Source organism: Homarus americanus, unplaced genomic scaffold, assembly GCF_018991925.1.
Source record: "Homarus americanus isolate GMGI-L3 unplaced genomic scaffold, GMGI_Hamer_2.0 scaffold22960, whole genome shotgun sequence".
Lineage (NCBI taxonomy): Eukaryota > Metazoa > Arthropoda > Malacostraca > Decapoda > Nephropidae > Homarus > Homarus americanus.
Genome location: NW_024717471.1, coordinates 446,818 through 466,451, shown reverse-complemented (window position 1 = coordinate 466,451; position 19,634 = coordinate 446,818). Strand labels below are relative to the sequence as shown.

Here is a 19,634-nt window from a genome sequence, read left to right as displayed (position 1 = left end):
TAATCCTTGGTCCACATAGTCTGTGAATACTGTGTATGGAGATAGACTGCTCAGAAACTGTGGCGATGAAATAACATGTTCAAGCAAGTGTTGGTATCTGCCTCCCGAAGGATAAAACCTAAGATTGGTGTATGTACAATAATAATAATAATAATAATAATAATAATAATAATAGTAACAATAATAACAATAATAATAATAATAATAAAATAATAACATACAAAAATAATAATAATATAAACAATACGAAACTCCTAACACCCTCGAATTTTTTCGCTAAAGTTCACTCGGTTTCTTATGGATTTCAGTTTTCCGGGCTTATTTTTATCTTCTTTTCACGAACTTCACTTTATTTTTCTGGACTCTCCGGACGCCGTTTAACACCCTGCGCCACTGGCTTCGCTTCATGGGAGTCTAATATGCATATTTTTTTACTTTCAGGCCGTGGAAGGTCTTCGTTTAATCTCTTGTTAGGCCTCTTGACGAGTTGGTGAGAGGGGTTGTGGGTTTGCAAATGCACATCGACGGAATCAAACACGCCGGGCCCCACACAGGCTGGTTTATTTAAGATAATGTTTTCGCTCACACCCCGCAGTCTATCAATTTTGTTTTGGGATCTGGCCACTTCCAGCACCTTAAGCGGTTGTTCAAACGCTGCTGACTTGAGAAAACTTTGGCTGTTATTTAATTGGTTACGGTTAAAGCCCTTGAGGTGACCATCTTTGAGCATGTAGTCGGCTACTAATTGGATATGGCGGCGATCTATCGTTTCACCGGCATTTTCGTAAATGCTGCTTATTTCTTGGATGATATATCTGCGGGTGTATGGAAGTCCCCTGAGACTATATTCGAAATTAAGATCCTTTGCTGTGCCATTTAATAGTTCTTTGAGTCGTGGGATAGTGTCATAATCGGAAGCCACGGAAGCTCTGTGGGCCGCATTTAGTGTCATTTGCATAAGTGGCTCGGCCAGGGCCTGAGCGGCGAGGGCTCCAACACTTTGGCCCACAGTAACCCGGCCGTCATAAAATTTATCTTCAACTATGTTCATTACGACCTCAAATTGTCTTTCTGTCAATTTATAGTATTTAGTGACGCAGAAAGAGTTAATCCACTACCGCAGATAACATTTAAACACAGCAAGGGTGTCTCCTCTCACCCGCAGTGCGGAGACATCATTTTCTAACTCATCTCCTGTAGCTTACAATTCCCGGTTATAATTTATGAGGGGCATTTTGGAGTGAGTTCTTGGAGGTGAATATGGTACATATCTATTTTTGGCTATGGCCTTTTGTGCCTTACGCTTGCGTTCTCTGAGATTGGTAATCATATCCTCTGGACGTTTTACTTCCTGCGGTTTTTCGATAAAATCGTCAAATTTTTTAAAAACTTTGCTGACGATACTGATAATTTTAGCAGGCGTTATTAGTGGTCCTGAGGCGGGCACATTTTAATGGACATATGACATGACGTAATCCATATTTATAGGGAAGTTTATCGTTACATTTTCTTATTTAAATTTGTGAGCCATCTCCTTTCTTTCCTGCTTTAGTTTTTTAAATTCTGACAGGATATCTTATTATTCGCCAAATGATGCGGCAAACTCCTTGTGTAATTCTTCTTCCTGTTCGGTGAAGGGTGTGGCCATCACAGTCACAGGCAGGCACTTCTCTGGCGCAAACCCGTCCACCCCGTATGACATTTGAATGATTTGGTTGGTGGCGTCCCTTACTGTGCCATCGTGCCTTACGGTGACGTCCTCCATATTTTTGGTAAGTTTTCTCTATATGTAACCGCTTTCCTCTGTAGCACAATGCTTTCTGAACAAGGCGTCGCGAGCCACCATCGCCATGATGACAGTCTCGGATGGGGTGGCTTTGTTGGTGAAGGAGGAAAAGACAAACCCCTCTGCTTGGGCACTTTTGTCTTCTTTCTGGAACTTGGGGAGGAGCCGCTCCCCATCTAGGTGTTTGGGGGGATATTTACCTTCAATATTTTGCTGCCCAACCCCTATACAAGTTTGAACTAATTTCTCGGGCCTTTTCTTGGAACCAGCTTTGAACATGGCCGCAACATTACTATCACGGGGGAGCTCATTTACGAGGATGGGCGCCATGTCTGCTAACACTTGTCGCAGTTACTTATTCCTTTCCTGTGGGTCTTCAATTGCACTTGCTTTGTCAACTAAGCAATGCATTTCATTTTCGAGTTTCGCCTAAAGCTCAGGATTGCATAACCAATCTTCATATTTGAAGGTATTTCCTGGTCCGCCGATTTATGAGACATATTGTTCGGCGATTTTTTGAAGATTTTCCAAAATTTTCAGAATTTGTGAATTGGGGCAGATCATCTTACAACAGTAAAGTATTTGGTCCTGACTACTGTTGTTAAAGTCTCCAGAGAGTATGGTACCATGGCGGATAATGAGCTAATCTAGCTGTACAGCCTTGAGTTTGGGGTCAATCACAAAGTTTTAAGGAAGGCCAAACGATAACAGCTATTTTCCTGTCCATAAGTGCTGGGGTTTTAATATTGCTGGCATGGGCACCCTATACCCGGGTGGCAAGATTCTTCGTACTTATTCTTCATTGAAGAATTTGTCCTTTAGGCAGAGGGTGTAGGCGCCCCTAAGAACGTCCTACTTTAGCTTCATTGCACACTTCCCATTTTTGCTAAAATATAAATTTTCTTCTGCCGACATTAGATAACCGGAAGAATTTTCGGTATTTGGTGCGAAAATGTTCATTTCGTCACCGTCACAATCGGCAGCATAGTTATCCGTCATTAGGATGCTAAGGCTGAGGGACCGGGTGTCGGTTATCTTAACTTTGTGTTAAATGATGTTAGATTTTGCGAGGGTTGGCTGACGATTTACCGCGACATAATCACCATCCATTACCTGTCGCTTGACGGTATCACCTAATTTTAGGGAAAATGTTAGGGGATTCCGGACTGTACTCAGTGAAATTCGAAGTTAATTCCTTGTGAGACTAATTACACAAGGATGCAATGGGTAGTTACCCGTTAACTGTTACAGGAATTCGAAATTCCTTTCTGTAACTGTTTCTGAGACGAAGAGTTCTTGGGCGATTTCCCTAGGCATGCCCACAACGCCCAGGGGCATAGTGTTATCTCCGCTAGTAAACACTGCTCGCCCACATTAATTCACACGTTTTCCAAGTAAATTTTAACGGATTAGCCCTTCCTTTGATTTGATTCGGACGACCATTGTCTCGGCAATTTCCGTTAGGAGCTTAGAAATTTTTAGAACAATTTGATTTTTCTGGGGGTACCACACAGACGCCCAAGTCTCGTTGCATTCGGCGGCCTTCTCGAAGGCGAGGAGCTCCTCAGCAGTTAGTTCCGGCTCTTTCTCCTCTTGTTCCTTGTCATTATCCTGAGCCTATTCTGGTACACTCTCTTTCGGATTTTTGTTCTGATTTTCTTCAAATTTGTCCAAATCTATTATGCCTGCTTCATTGACTTCTTTCTTCTCCTTGGGCTCAGCCACTTCCTCCTCACCGTCTGACCTGTGAGAGCGGTGCATGTCTGGAGAGGCTTCGTCGCCACTCCCGTTTTTGTTCTCGGGTTGTATTACCTCCTCTTCACAAGGCAATCCTGGGTCCTCGTCTTTCTTTTTTTCTTCAACAGCGATTTACTTCTCCTTTTTCCTTTTCTCTTTCTCAAGACAGAGATCTTTAACAGCTTTCTTAAGAGCGTTCACCTGATAAGGTAGCACCACCTCGTGTTACAACGCTCTTATAAGCGGAGAATTATATTTATATTGTTCGGGTGTAATTTTATTTTCTCTAAATTTTATTTGCTTGTTAATTTTTTCTAATTCTAGTTTGGCTTTAACGATTTCGTTATATTTTGTAGTTAACACGTTTTGACTCGTGTTATTATCGCATTTCTTCACAAGTCTCTGCGACTGTTCACAAACTTTGAGGTACCGCACAAAAATCTATTCTTGGGGATCATCAATCTTGAGGCGATTCCACGTCTTTTGTTTCACAGTTGAAAAGAACAGTTTTAGGACTGACGGAGTAAGGATTTAAGGTTTAGAGTCTTTATCTTAATAAGAAACCTCTATCAGTTGAACTCCACTAACTGTCTGGATGTTGTACTCTGGCTGTGGACATAAACAAAAGTCAGTCCTCAACTTTTTTTTCTTAGGTAAGTTCGCCATTTTAGTTTTTCTCACGCACTTTACTTCCCGTTTTAAGTTATTTAAATAATGGGCTGCGTTTTTCTTGCAGGGTTTGACCGGTCTAAAACAAAAGAAACAAAGTTTTTGCATAGTATTTATGCAAAAATGTTCTTGTCCCGGTACGAGGAAGTAGTCCCCCAGGTCAATAAAGCTAGTGTGTCCCCGACATTCTTTATTCAAACAGGTGACACACGTTATATTTTGACCCATGCTGGGGCCCAGTCGGGGGTCAGTGACTGATCCCCGTTGACCCGCCAGCCCCTCCCTGGTAATCTCCAAGACTGAATCTCTTACGGTTTCCCGGTCGGTTAGTGTGCCGATCTGTACACAATCTACGTATTCTACAGGTAATTCGGAAACACATTTAGCGTAAGGTAAATTTTCTGGGATATTATCTTTGGGTTTATCTTCAGCAAGTTCTTCGGGAGGAAGGACAGCTGACGGTGGTTTTCTGTTAGCCCATTCACCAACAACCACTTACACGATCTCAGTTCCTGGATCGTCCCCATTGAAATTATTGGGTGGGCTCTGATAGTCGTATTTCCTATCAGCTTTTTCTTTATTTTCACAATTACCGTGCCCATCTTTTACCGTATTCATTGGGTTTCCAGATGAATTTTACTTCTCGCTTACACCGAGTACCTCTAGAAATTGTTCGCGGTCTTCTTTATTTTCCAAGAAAGCATTTAACGAGCTGAACTCGGAATATTCCCGCCACACAGGACGCAGCTGGTGGTGGGAAACTTCCATGTTTTTCTCAAGCTCACGACATTTTCTTGCCGTGTTTTTTTTATATTCTTCAATTTTTTATCTTTTCGATTCGATAGACTTAATAGTGTCTACGATTTTACGCTTTCTTTCGAAGTTTTCCATTTTACTCATTTTGTTTTATCAACTTGATAATATTCATTTGATGTTCATGTACAGCACGATTTTTTTGAGGACTCCAGCATGTAGATTATAAAAAGATTGGAACTCAACATTTAACTAGTGCTGTAGTTATGTTGTACTAATGTTGTAGTGAACAAGTAGTACTCGTGTTGTAGTTATTATGTTGTACTAGTGTTGTAGTTGTAGTACTGGTGTTGTAGTTATGTTGTACTAGTGCTGTAGTTATGAAGTACTAGTGTTGTGGTCATGTTGTACGAGTGTTATAGTTATGTTGTACTCGTGTTGTAGTTATGTAGTACTAGTGTTGTAGTTATTATGTTGTACTGGTGCTGTAGTTATGTTGTACTAGTGTTGTACTAGTGTTGTAGTTATGTTGTACTGGTGTTGTAGTTATGTTGTACTAGTGTTGTAGTTATGTTGTATTGGTGTTGTAGTTATGTTGTACTGGTGTTATAGTTATGTTGTACTAGTTTTGTAGTCATGTTGTACTAGTGTTATAGTTATGTTGTACTAGTATTGTAGTTATTATGTTGTACTGGTGTTGTAGTTATGTTGTACTAGTGTTGTAGTCATGTTGTACAAGTGTTGTAGTCATGTTGTACTAGTGTTGTAGTCATGTTGTACTAGTGTTGTAGTTATGTTGTACTAGTGTTGTGGTGAACATGTTGTACTAGTGTTGTAGTTATGTAGTACTAGTGTTGTGGTGAACATGTTGTACTAGTGTTGTAGTCATGTTGTACAAGTGTTGTAGTCATGTTGTACTAGTGTTGTAGTCATGTTGTACAAGTGTTGTAGTCATGTTGTACTAGTGTTGAAGTCATGTTGTACTAGTGTTGTAGTTATGTTGTACTAGTGTTGTGGTGAACATGTTGTAATAGTGTTGTAGTTATGTAGTACTAGTGTTGTGGTGAACATGTTGTACTAGTGTTGTGGTGAATATGTAGTACTAGTGTTGTAGTTATTATGTTGTACTAGTGTTATAGTGACCATGTAGTACTAGTGTTATAGTGAACATGTAGTACTAGTGTTGTAGTTATTATGTTGTACTAGTGTTGTAGTGAACATGTAGTACTAGTGTTATAGTGAACATGTCGTACTAGTGTTGTAGTTATTATGTTGTACTAGTGTTATAGTGAACATGTAGTACTAGTGTTATAGTGAACATGTAGTATTAGTGTTGTAGTTATTATGTTGTACTAGTGTTATAGTGACCATGTAGTACTAGTGTTATAGTGAACATATTGTACTAGTGTTGTAGTTATTATGTTGTACTAGTGTTATAGTGACCATGTAGTACTAGTGTTATAGTGAACATGTAGTACTAGTGTTGTAGTTATTATGTTGTACTAGTGTTATAGTGACCATGTAGTACTAGTGTTGTAGTTATTATGTTGTACTAGTGTTATAGTGACCATGTAGTACTAGTGTTGTAGTTAATATGTTGTACTAGTGTTATAGTGACCATGTAGTACTAGTGTTATAGTGAACATGTAGTACTAGTGTTGTAGTTATTATGTTGTACTAGTGTTACAGTGACCATGTAGTACTAGTGTTATAGTGAACATGTAGTACTAGTGTTGTAGTTATTATGTTGTACTAGTGTTATAGTGACCATGTAGTACTAGTGTTGTAGTTATTATGTTGTACTAGTGTTATAGTGACCATGTAGTACTAGTGTTGTAGTTAATATGTTGTACTAGTGTTATAGTGACCATGTAGTACTAGTGTTGTAGTTATTATGTTGTACTAGTGTTATAGTGACCATGTAGTACTAGTGTTATAGTGAACATGTCGTACTAGTGTTGTAGTTAATATGTTGAACTAGTGTTGTAGTTATTATGTTGTACTAGTTTTATAGTGAACATGTAGTACTAGTGTTATAGTGAACATGTACTAGTGTTATAGTGAACATGTCGTACTAGTGTTATAGTGAACATGTCGTACTAGTGTTGTAGTTATTATGTTGTACTAGTGTTGTAGTTATTATGTTGTACTAGTGTTATAGTGACCATGTAGTACTAGTGTTATAGTGAACATGTCGTACTAGTGTTGTAGTTAATATGTTGTACTAGTGTTATATTGACCATGTAGTACTAGTGTTGTAGTTATTATGTTGTACTAGTGTTATAGTGACCATGTAGTGAGTGTTATAGTGAACATGTCGTACTAGTGTTGTAGTTAATATGTTGAACTAGTGTTGTAGTTATTATGTTGTACTAGTTTTATAGTGAACATGTAGTACTAGTGTTATAGTGAACATGTAGTACTAGTGTTGTAGTTATTATGTTGTACTAGTGTTATAGTGACCATGTAGTACTAGTGTTGTAGTTATTATGTTGTACTAGTGTTATAGTGACCATGTAGTACTAGTGTTATAGTGAACATTATCGTACTAGTGTTGTAGTTAATATGTTGAACTAGTGTTGTAGTTATTATGTTGTACTAGTTTTATAGTGACCATGTAGTACTAGTGTTATAGTGAACATGTACTAGTGTTATAGTGACCATGTAGTACTAGTGTTATAGTGAACATGTACTAGTGTTATAGTGAATATGTAGTACTAGTGTTGTAGTTATTATGTTGTACTAGTGTTGTAGTTATTATGTTGTACTAGTGTTATAGTGACCATGTAGTACTAGTGTTATAGTGAACATGTCGTACTAGTGTTGTAGTTAATATGTTGTACTAGTTTTATAGTGACCATGTAGTACTAGTGTTATAGTGAACATGTACTAGTGTTATAGTTACCATGTAGTACTAGTGTTATATTGAACATGTACTAGTGTTATAGTGAACATGTAGTACTAGTGTTGTAGTGAACATGTAGTACTAGTGTTATAGTGAACATGTAGTACTAGTGTTATAGTGAACATGTAGTACTAGTGTTATAGTGAACATGTAGTACTAGTGTTGTAGTTATTATGTTGTACTAGTGTTATAGTGAACATGTAGTACTAGTGTTGTAGTTATTATGTTGTACTAGTGTTATAGTGACCATGTAGTACTAGTGTTATAGTGACCATGTAGTACTAGTGTTATAGTGAACATGTAGTACTAGTGTTGTAGTTATTATGTTGTACTAGTGTTATAGTGAACATGTAGTACTAGTGTTGTAGTTATTATGTTGTACTAGTGTAGTTGACATGTATTAAGGTTGTAGTTTTGTACTGTGTTGTAAACATGCCGTGAAGTCATCACCAACTGCTATGATGTCATCATTAAATGCTGTGACGTCATCACCACCTGATGTCACATCATCACCAACTGCTGTGATGTCATCAAGTAGTGTATACAACTCATCCAATGGTAATCCTTGGTCCACATAGTCTGTGAATACTGTGTATGGAGATAGACTGCTCAGAAACTGTGGCGATGAAATAACATGTTCAAGCAAGTGTTGGTATCTGCCTCCCGAAGGATAAAACCTAAGATTGGTGTATGTACAATAATAATAATAATAATAATAATAATAATAATAATAATAATAGTAACAATAATAACAATAATAATAATAATAATAAAATAATAACATACAAAAATAATAATAATATAAACAATACGAAACTCCTAACACCTCGAATTTTTTCGCTAAAGTTCACTCGGTTTCTTATGGATTTCAGTTTTCCGGGCTTATTTTTATCTTCTTTTCACGAACTTCACTTTATTTTTCTGGACTCTCCGGACGCCGTTTAACACCCTGCGCCACTGGCTTCGCTTCATGGGAGTCTTATATGCATATTTTTTTACTTTCAGGCCGTGGAAGGTCTTCGTTTAATCTCTTGTTAGGCCTCTTGACGAGTTGGTGAGAGGGGTTGTGGGTTTGCAAACGCACATCGACGGAATCAAACACGCCGGGCCCCACACAGGCTGGTTTATTTAAGATAATGTTTTCGCTCACACCCCGCAGTCTATCAATTTTGTTTTTGGATCTGGCCACTTCCAGCACCTTAAGCGGTTGTTCAAACGCTGCTGACTTGAGAAAACTTTGGCTGTTATTTAATTGGTTACGGTTAAAGCCCTTGAGGTGACCATCTTTGAGCATGTAGTCGGCTACTAATTGGATATGGCGGCGATCTATCGTTTCACCGGCATTTTCGTAAATGCTGCTTATTTCTTGGATGATATATCTGCGGGTGTATGGAAGTCCCCTGAGACTATATTCGAAATTAAGATCCTTTGCTGTGCCATTTAATAGTTCTTTGAGTCGTGGGATAGTGTCATAATCGGAAGCCACGGAAGCTCTGTGGGCCGCATTTAGTGTCATTTGCATAAGTGGCTCGGCCAGGGCCTGAGCGGCGAGGGCTCCAACACTTTGGCCCACAGTAACCCGGCCGTCATAAAATTTATCTTCAACTATGTTCATTACGACCTCAAATTGTCTTTCTGTCAATTTATAGTATTTAGTGACGCAGAAAGAGTTAATCCACTACCGCAGATAACATTTAAACACAGCAAGGGTGTCTCCTCTCACCCGCAGTGCGGAGACATCATTTTCTAACTCATCTCCTGTAGCTTACAATTCCCGGTTATAATTTATGAGGGGCATTTTGGAGTGAGTTCTTGGAGGTGAATATGGTACATATCTATTTTTGGCTATGGCCTTTTGTGCCTTACGCTTGCGTTCTCTGAGATTGGTAATCATATCCTCTGGACGTTTTACTTCCTGCGGTTTTTCGATAAAATCGTCAAATTTTTTAAAAACTTTGCTGACGATACTGATAATTTTAGCAGGCGTTATTAGTGGTCCTGAGGCGGGCACATTTTAATGGACATATGACATGACGTAATCCATATTTATAGGGAAGTTTATCGTTACATTTTCTTATTTAAATTTGTGAGCCATCTCCTTTCTTTCCTGCTTTAGTTTTTTAAATTCTGACAGGATATCTTATTATTCGCCAAATGATGCGGCAAACTCCTTGTGTAATTCTTCTTCCTGTTCGGTGAAGGGTGTGGCCATCACAGTCACAGGCAGGCACTTCTCTGGCGCAAACCCGTCCACCCCGTATGACATTTGAATGATTTGGTTGGTGGCGTCCCTTACTGTGCCATCGTGCCTTACGGTGACGTCCTCCATATTTTTGGTAAGTTTTCTCTATATGTAACCGCTTTCCTCTGTAGCACAATGCTTTCTGAACAAGGCGTCGCGAGCCACCATCGCCATGATGACAGTCTCGGATGGGGTGGCTTTGTTGGTGAAGGAGGAAAAGACAAACCCCTCTGCTTGGGCACTTTTGTCTTCTTTCTGGAACTTGGGGAGGAGCCGCTCCCCATCTAGGTGTTTGGGGGGATATTTACCTTCAATATTTTGCTGCCCAACCCCTATACAAGTTTGAACTAATTTCTCGGGCCTTTTCTTGGAACCAGCTTTGAACATGGCCGCAACATTACTATCACGGGGGAGCTCATTTACGAGGATGGGCGCCATGTCTGCTAACACTTGTCGCAGTTACTTATTCCTTTCCTGTGGGTCTTCAATTGCACTTGCTTTGTCAACTAAGCAATGCATTTCATTTTCGAGTTTCGCCTAAAGCTCAGGATTGCATAACCAATCTTCATATTTGAAGGTATTTCCTGGTCCGCCGATTTATGAGACATATTGTTCGGCGATTTTTTGAAGATTTTCCAAAATTTTCAGAATTTGTGAATTGGGGCAGATCATCTTACAACAGTAAAGTATTTGGTCCTGACTACTGTTGTTAAAGTCTCCAGAGAGTATGGTACCATGGCGGATAATGAGCTAATCTAGCTGTACAGCCTTGAGTTTGGGGTCAATCACAAAGTTTTAAGGAAGGCCAAACGATAACAGCTATTTTCCTGTCCATAAGTGCTGGGGTTTTAATATTGCTGGCATGGGCACCCTATACCCGGGTGGCAAGATTCTTCGTACTTATTCTTCATTGAAGAATTTGTCCTTTAGGCAGAGGGTGTAGGCGCCCCTAAGAACGTCCTACTTTAGCTTCATTGCACACTTCCCATTTTTGCTAAAATATAAATTTTCTTCTGCCGACATTAGATAACCGGAAGAATTTTCGGTATTTGGTGCGAAAATGTTCATTTCGTCACCGTCACAATCGGCAGCATAGTTATCCGTCATTAGGATGCTAAGGCTGAGGGACCGGGTGTCGGTTATCTTAACTTTGTGTTAAATGATGTTAGATTTTGCGAGGGTTGGCTGACGATTTACCGCGACATAATCACCATCCATTACCTGTCGCTTGACGGTATCACCTAATTTTAGGGAAAATGTTAGGGGATTCCGGACTGTACTCAGTGAAATTCGAAGTTAATTCCTTGTGAGACTAATTACACAAGGATGCAATGGGTAGTTACCCGTTAACTGTTACAGGAATTCGAAATTCCTTTCTGTAACTGTTTCTGAGACGAAGAGTTCTTGGGCGATTTCCCTAGGCATGCCCACAACGCCCAGGGGCATAGTGTTATCTCCGCTAGTAAACACTGCTCGCCCACATTAATTCACACGTTTTCCAAGTAAATTTTAACGGATTAGCCCTTCCTTTGATTTGATTCGGACGACCATTGTCTCGGCAATTTCCGTTAGGAGCTTAGAAATTTTTAGAACAATTTGATTTTTCTGGGGGTACCACACAGACGCCCAAGTCTCGTTGCATTCGGCGGCCTTCTCGAAGGCGAGGAGCTCCTCAGCAGTTAGTTCCGGCTCTTTCTCCTCTTGTTCCTTGTCATTATCCTGAGCCTATTCTGGTACACTCTCTTTCGGATTTTTGTTCTGATTTTCTTCAAATTTGTCCAAATCTATTATGCCTGCTTCATTGACTTCTTTCTTCTCCTTGGGCTCAGCCACTTCCTCCTCACCGTCTGACCTGTGAGAGCGGTGCATGTCTGGAGAGGCTTCGTCGCCACTCCCGTTTTTGTTCTCGGGTTGTATTACCTCCTCTTCACAAGGCAATCCTGGGTCCTCGTCTTTCTTTTTTTCTTCAACAGCGATTTACTTCTCCTTTTTCCTTTTCTCTTTCTCAAGACAGAGATCTTTAACAGCTTTCTTAAGAGCGTTCACCTGATAAGGTAGCACCACCTCGTGTTACAACGCTCTTATAAGCGGAGAATTATATTTATATTGTTCGGGTGTAATTTTATTTTCTCTAAATTTTATTTGCTTGTTAATTTTTTCTAATTCTAGTTTGGCTTTAACGATTTCGTTATATTTTGTAGTTAACACGTTTTGACTCGTGTTATTATCGCATTTCTTCACAAGTCTCTGCGACTGTTCACAAACTTTGAGGTACCGCACAAAAATCTATTCTTGGGGATCATCAATCTTGAGGCGATTCCACGTCTTTTGTTTCACAGTTGAAAAGAACAGTTTTAGGACTGACGGAGTAAGGATTTAAGGTTTAGAGTCTTTATCTTAATAAGAAACCTCTATCAGTTGAACTCCACTAACTGTCTGGATGTTGTACTCTGGCTGTGGACATAAACAAAAGTCAGTCCTCAACTTTTTTTTCTTAGGTAAGTTCGCCATTTTAGTTTTTCTCACGCACTTTACTTCCCGTTTTAAGTTATTTAAATAATGGGCTGCGTTTTTCTTGCAGGGTTTGACCGGTCTAAAACAAAAGAAACAAAGTTTTTGCATAGTATTTATGCAAAAATGTTCTTGTCCCGGTACGAGGAAGTAGTCCCCCAGGTCAATAAAGCTAGTGTGTCCCCGACATTCTTTATTCAAACAGGTGACACACGTTATATTTTGACCCATGCTGGGGCCCAGTCGGGGGTCAGTGACTGATCCCCGTTGACCCGCCAGCCCCTCCCTGGTAATCTCCAAGACTGAATCTCTTACGGTTTCCCGGTCGGTTAGTGTGCCGATCTGTACACAATCTACGTATTCTACAGGTAATTCGGAAACACATTTAGCGTAAGGTAAATTTTCTGGGATATTATCTTTGGGTTTATCTTCAGCAAGTTCTTCGGGAGGAAGGACAGCTGACGGTGGTTTTCTGTTAGCCCATTCACCAACAACCACTTACACGATCTCAGTTCCTGGATCGTCCCCATTGAAATTATTGGGTGGGCTCTGATAGTCGTATTTCCTATCAGCTTTTTCTTTATTTTCACAATTACCGTGCCCATCTTTTACCGTATTCATTGGGTTTCCAGATGAATTTTACTTCTCGCTTACACCGAGTACCTCTAGAAATTGTTCGCGGTCTTCTTTATTTTCCAAGAAAGCATTTAACGAGCTGAACTCGGAATATTCCCGCCACACAGGACGCAGCTGGTGGTGGGAAACTTCCATGTTTTTCTCAAGCTCACGACATTTTCTTGCCGTGTTTTTTTTATATTCTTCAATTTTTTATCTTTTCGATTCGATAGACTTAATAGTGTCTACGATTTTACGCTTTCTTTCGAAGTTTTCCATTTTACTCATTTTGTTTTATCAACTTGATAATATTCATTTGATGTTCATGTACAGCACGATTTTTTTGAGGACTCCAGCATGTAGATTATAAAAAGATTGGAACTCAACATTTAACTAGTGCTGTAGTTATGTTGTACTAATGTTGTAGTGAACAAGTAGTACTCGTGTTGTAGTTATTATGTTGTACTAGTGTTGTAGTTGTAGTACTGGTGTTGTAGTTATGTTGTACTAGTGCTGTAGTTATGAAGTACTAGTGTTGTGGTCATGTTGTACGAGTGTTATAGTTATGTTGTACTCGTGTTGTAGTTATGTAGTACTAGTGTTGTAGTTATTATGTTGTACTGGTGCTGTAGTTATGTTGTACTAGTGTTGTACTAGTGTTGTAGTTATGTTGTACTGGTGTTGTAGTTATGTTGTACTAGTGTTGTAGTTATGTTGTATTGGTGTTGTAGTTATGTTGTACTGGTGTTATAGTTATGTTGTACTAGTTTTGTAGTCATGTTGTACTAGTGTTATAGTTATGTTGTACTAGTATTGTAGTTATTATGTTGTACTGGTGTTGTAGTTATGTTGTACTAGTGTTGTAGTCATGTTGTACAAGTGTTGTAGTCATGTTGTACTAGTGTTGTAGTCATGTTGTACTAGTGTTGTAGTTATGTTGTACTAGTGTTGTGGTGAACATGTTGTACTAGTGTTGTAGTTATGTAGTACTAGTGTTGTGGTGAACATGTTGTACTAGTGTTGTAGTCATGTTGTACAAGTGTTGTAGTCATGTTGTACTAGTGTTGTAGTCATGTTGTACAAGTGTTGTAGTCATGTTGTACTAGTGTTGAAGTCATGTTGTACTAGTGTTGTAGTTATGTTGTACTAGTGTTGTGGTGAACATGTTGTAATAGTGTTGTAGTTATGTAGTACTAGTGTTGTGGTGAACATGTTGTACTAGTGTTGTGGTGAATATGTAGTACTAGTGTTGTAGTTATTATGTTGTACTAGTGTTATAGTGACCATGTAGTACTAGTGTTATAGTGAACATGTAGTACTAGTGTTGTAGTTATTATGTTGTACTAGTGTTGTAGTGAACATGTAGTACTAGTGTTATAGTGAACATGTCGTACTAGTGTTGTAGTTATTATGTTGTACTAGTGTTATAGTGAACATGTAGTACTAGTGTTATAGTGAACATGTAGTATTAGTGTTGTAGTTATTATGTTGTACTAGTGTTATAGTGACATGTAGTACTAGTGTTATAGTGAACATATTGTACTAGTGTTGTAGTTATTATGTTGTACTAGAGTTATAGTGACCATGTAGTACTAGTGTTATAGTGAACATGTAGTACTAGTGTGTAGTTATTATGTTGTACTAGTGTTATAGTGACCATGTAGTACTAGTGTTATAGTGTTATAGTGACCATGTAGTACTAGTGTTATAGAACATGTCGTACTAGTGTTGTAGTTAATTATAGTTGTACTAGTGTTACAGTGATAGTGAACATGTACTAGTACTAGTGTTATAGTGAACATGTCGTACTAGTGTTGTAGTTATTATGTTGTACTAGTGTTATAGTGACCATGTAGTACTAGTGTTATAGTGAACATGTCGTACTAGTGTTGTAGTTAATATGTTGTGTTGTAGTTAATATGTTGTACTAGTGTTATAGTGACCATGTAGTACTAGTGTTGTAGTTATTATGTTGTACTAGTGTTATAGTGACCATGTAGTACTAGTGTTATAGTGAACATGTCGTACTAGTGTTGTAGTTAATATGTTGAACTAGTGTTGTAGTTATTATGTTGTACTAGTTTTATAGTGAACATGTAGTACTAGTGTTATAGTACTATGTTACAGTGTGTATAGTTAAATGTTGTAGTTATTATGTTGTACTAGTGTTGTAGTTATTATGTTGTACTAGTGTTATAGTGACCATGTAGTACTAGTGTTGTAACATGTCGTACTAGTGTTGTAGTTAATATGTTGTACTAGTGTTATATTGACCATGTAGTACTAGTGTAGTTATTATGTTGTACTAGTGTTATAGTGACCATGTAGTGTATAGTGAACATGTCGTACTAGTGTTGTACAATATGTGTTATAGTGTGACCATGTAGTACTAGTGTTGTAGTTATTATGTTGTACTAGTGTTATAGTGACCATGTAGTACTAGTGTTGTAGTTATTATGTTGTACTAGTGTTATAGTGACCATGTAGTACTAGTGTTATAGTGAACATTATCGTACTAGTGTTGTAGTTAATATGTTGAACTAGTGTTGTAGTTATTATGTTGTACTAGTTTTATAGTGACCATGTAGTACTAGTGTTATAGTGAACATGTACTAGTGTTATAGTGACCATGTAGTACTAGTGTTATAGTGAACATGTACTAGTGTTATAGTGAATATGTAGTACTAGTGTTGTAGTTATTATGTTGTACTAGTGTTGTAGTTATTATGTTGTACTAGTGTTATAGTGACCATGTAGTACTAGTGTTATAGTGAACATGTCGTACTAGTGTTGTAGTTAATATGTTGTACTAGTTTTATAGTGACCATGTAGTACTAGTGTTATAGTGAACATGTACTAGTGTTATAGTTACCATGTAGTACTAGTGTTATATTGAACATGTACTAGTGTTATAGTGAACATGTAGTACTAGTGTTGTAGTGAACATGTAGTACTAGTGTTATAGTGAACATGTAGTACTAGTGTTATAGTGAACATGTAGTACTAGTGTTATAGTGAACATGTAGTACTAGTGTTGTAGTTATTATGTTGTACTAGTGTTATAGTGAACATGTAGTACTAGTGTTGTAGTTATTATGTTGTACTAGTGTTATAGTGACCATGTAGTACTAGTGTTATAGTGACCATGTAGTACTAGTGTTATAGTGAACATGTAGTACTAGTGTTGTAGTTATTATGTTGTACTAGTGTTATAGTGAACATGTAGTACTAGTGTTGTAGTTATTATGTTGTACTAGTGTAGTTGACATGTATTAAGGTTGTAGTTTTGTACTGTGTTGTAAACATGCCGTGAAGTCATCACCAACTGCTATGATGTCATCATTAAATGCTGTGACGTCATCACCACCTGATGTCACATCATCACCAACTGCTGTGATGTCATCAAGTAGTGTATACAACTCATCCAATGGTAATCCTTGGTCCACATAGTCTGTGAATACTGTGTATGGAGATAGACTGCTCAGAAACTGTGGCGATGAAATAACATGTTCAAGCAAGTGTTGGTATCTGCCTCCCGAAGGATAAAACCTAAGATTGGTGTATGTACAATAATAATAATAATAATAATAATAATAATAATAATAATAATAATAATAGTAACAATAATAACAATAATAATAATAATAATAAAATAATAACATACAAAAATAATAATTATATAAACAATACGAAACTCCTAACACCTCGAATTTTTTCGCTAAAGTTCACTCGGTTTCTTATGGATTTCAGTTTTCCGGGCTTATTTTTATCTTCTTTTCACGAACTTCACTTTATTTTTCTGGACTCTCCGGACGCCGTTTAACACCCTGCGCCACTGGCTTCGCTTCATGGGAGTCTAATATGCATATTTTTTTACTTTCAGGCCGTGGAAGGTCTTCGTTTAATCTCTTGTTAGGCCTCTTGACGAGTTGGTGAGAGGGGTTGTGGGTTTCCAAATGCACATCGACGGAATCAAACACGCCGGGCCCCACACAGGCTGGTTTATTTAAGATAATGTTTTCGCTCACACCCCGCAGTCTATCAATTTTGTTTTGGGATCTGGCCACTTCCAGCACCTTAAGCGGTTGTTCAAACGCTGCTGACTTGAGAAAACTTTGGCTGTTATTTAATTGGTTACGGTTAAAGCCCTTGAGGTGACCATCTTTGAGCATGTAGTCGGCTACTAATTGGATATGGCGGCGATCTATCGTTTCACCGGCATTTTCGTAAATGCTGCTTATTTCTTGGATGATATATCTGCGGGTGTATGGAAGTCCCCTGAGACTATATTCGAAATTAAGATCCTTTGCTGTGCCATTTAATAGTTCTTTGAGTCGTGGGATAGTGTCATAATCGGAAGCCACGGAAGCTCTGTGGGCCGCATTTAGTGTCATTTGCATAAGTGGCTCGGCCAGGGCCTGAGCGGCGAGGGCTCCAACACTTTGGCCCACAGTAACCCGGCCGTCATAAAATTTATCTTCAACTATGTTCATTACGACCTCAAATTGTCTTTCTGTCAATTTATAGTATTTAGTGACGCAGAAAGAGTTAATCCACTACCGCAGATAACATTTAAACACAGCAAGGGTGTCTCCTCTCACCCGCAGTGCGGAGACATCATTTTCTAACTCATCTCCTGTAGCTTACAATTCCCGGTTATAATTTATGAGGGGCATTTTGGAGTGAGTTCTTGGAGGTGAATATGGTACATATCTATTTTTGGCTATGGCCTTTTGTGCCTTACGCTTGCGTTCTCTGAGATTGGTAATCATATCCTCTGGACGTTTTACTTCCTGCGGTTTTTCGATAAAATCGTCAAATTTTTTAAAAACTTTGCTGACGATACTGATAATTTTAGCAGGCGTTATTAGTGGTCCTGAGGCGGGCACATTTTAATGGACATATGACATGACGTAATCCATATTTATAGGGAAGTTTATCGTTACATTTTCTTATTTAAATTTGTGAGCCATCTCCTTTCTTTCCTGCTTTAGTTTTTTAAATTCTGACAGGATATCTTATTATTCGCCAAATGATGCGGCAAACTCCTTGTGTAATTCTTCTTCCTGTTCGGTGAAGGGTGTGGCCATCACAGTCACAGGCAGGCACTTCTCTGGCGCAAACCCGTCCACCCCGTATGACATTTGAATGATTTGGTTGGTGGCGTCCCTTACTGTGCCATCGTGCCTTACGGTGACGTCCTCCATATTTTTGGTAAGTTTTCTCTATATGTAACCGCTTTCCTCTGTAGCACAATGCTTTCTGAACAAGGCGTCGCGAGCCACCATCGCCATGATGACAGTCTCGGATGGGGTGGCTTTGTTGGTGAAGGAGGAAAAGACAAACCCCTCTGCTTGGGCACTTTTGTCTTCTTTCTGGAACTTGGGGAGGAGCCGCTCCCCATCTAGGTGTTTGGGGGGATATTTACCTTCAATATTTTGCTGCCCAACCCCTATACAAGTTTGAACTAATTTCTCGGGCCTTTTCTTGGAACCAGCTTTGAACATGGCCGCAACATTACTATCACGGGGGAGCTCATTTACGAGGATGGGCGCCATGTCTGCTAACACTTGTCGCAGTTACTTATTCCTTTCCTGTGGGTCTTCAATTGCACTTGCTTTGTCAACTAAGCAATGCATTTCATTTTCGAGTTTCGCCTAAAGCTCAGGATTGCATAACCAATCTTCATATTTGAAGGTATTTCCTGGTCCGCCGATTTATGAGACATATTGTTCGGCGATTTTTTGAAGATTTTCCAAAATTTTCAGAATTTGTGAATTGGGGCAGATCATCTTACAACAGTAAAGTATTTGGTCCTGACTACTGTTGTTAAAGTCTCCAGAGAGTATGGTACCATGGCGGATAATGAGCTAATCTAGCTGTACAGCCTTGAGTTTGGGGTCAATCACAAAGTTTTAAGGAAGGCCAAACGATAACAGCTATTTTCCTGTCCATAAGTGCTGGGGTTTTAATATTGCTGGCATGGGCACCCTATACCCGGGTGGCAAGATTCTTCGTACTTATTCTTCATTGAAGAATTTGTCCTTTAGGCAGAGGGTGTAGGCGCCCCTAAGAACGTCCTACTTTAGCTTCATTGCACACTTCCCATTTTTGCTAAAATATAAATTTTCTTCTGCCGACATTAGATAACCGGAAGAATTTTCGGTATTTGGTGCGAAAATGTTCATTTCGTCACCGTCACAATCGGCAGCATAGTTATCCGTCATTAGGATGCTAAGGCTGAGGGACCGGGTGTCGGTTATCTTAACTTTGTGTTAAATGATGTTAGATTTTGCGAGGGTTGGCTGACGATTTACCGCGACATAATCACCATCCATTACCTGTCGCTTGACGGTATCACCTAATTTTAGGGAAAATGTTAGGGGATTCCGGACTGTACTCAGTGAAATTCGAAG

The 19,634-nt window shown here is 38.9% G+C and overlaps 2 protein-coding genes across 2 annotated transcripts; both read right to left on the bottom strand.

The window, feature by feature from the left end:
* Positions 1 to 3,403: 3,403 nt before the first annotated feature.
* LOC121858889 (DNA-directed RNA polymerase I subunit RPA1-like) lies at positions 3,404 to 9,465 on the bottom strand. The gene is made up of 3 exons (XM_042355540.1): positions 9,001 to 9,465; positions 8,301 to 8,466; positions 3,404 to 3,642 (listed from the first exon to the last, which is right to left on the bottom strand). Exons 1-3 carry the CDS (start codon positions 9,463 to 9,465, stop codon positions 3,404 to 3,406), a joined length of 870 nt encoding a protein of 289 aa, XP_042211474.1.
* A 2,352-nt stretch (positions 9,466 to 11,817) lies between these two features.
* On the bottom strand, positions 11,818 to 17,711 carry LOC121858888 (DNA-directed RNA polymerase I subunit RPA1-like). The gene is made up of 3 exons (XM_042355538.1): positions 17,247 to 17,711; positions 16,541 to 16,706; positions 11,818 to 12,056 (listed from the first exon to the last, which is right to left on the bottom strand). Exons 1-3 carry the CDS (start codon positions 17,709 to 17,711, stop codon positions 11,818 to 11,820), a joined length of 870 nt encoding a protein of 289 aa, XP_042211472.1.
* Positions 17,712 to 19,634: the final 1,923 nt, after the last annotated feature.

Excerpts from the sequence above, each read along its gene's own strand:
- LOC121858888 (XM_042355538.1), bottom strand. The coding sequence starts at position 17,711 with ATGAACATAGTTGAAGATAAATTTTATGACGGCCGGGTTACTGTGGGC. Across the intron at positions 16,707-17,246 it reads AAATTGATAGACTGCGGGGT|TTTCTGAGCAGTCTATCTCC; the intron begins GTGAGCGAAAAC and ends TCATCGCCACAG. Across the intron at positions 12,057-16,540 it reads TGATGACATCATAGCAGTTG|AAAAAAAGAAAGACGAGGAC; the intron begins GTGATGACTTCA and ends TCGCTGTTGAAG.
- LOC121858889 (XM_042355540.1), bottom strand. The coding sequence starts at position 9,465 with ATGAACATAGTTGAAGATAAATTTTATGACGGCCGGGTTACTGTGGGC. Across the intron at positions 8,467-9,000 it reads AAATTGATAGACTGCGGGGT|TTTCTGAGCAGTCTATCTCC; the intron begins GTGAGCGAAAAC and ends TCATCGCCACAG. Across the intron at positions 3,643-8,300 it reads TGATGACATCATAGCAGTTG|AAAAAAAGAAAGACGAGGAC; the intron begins GTGATGACTTCA and ends TCGCTGTTGAAG.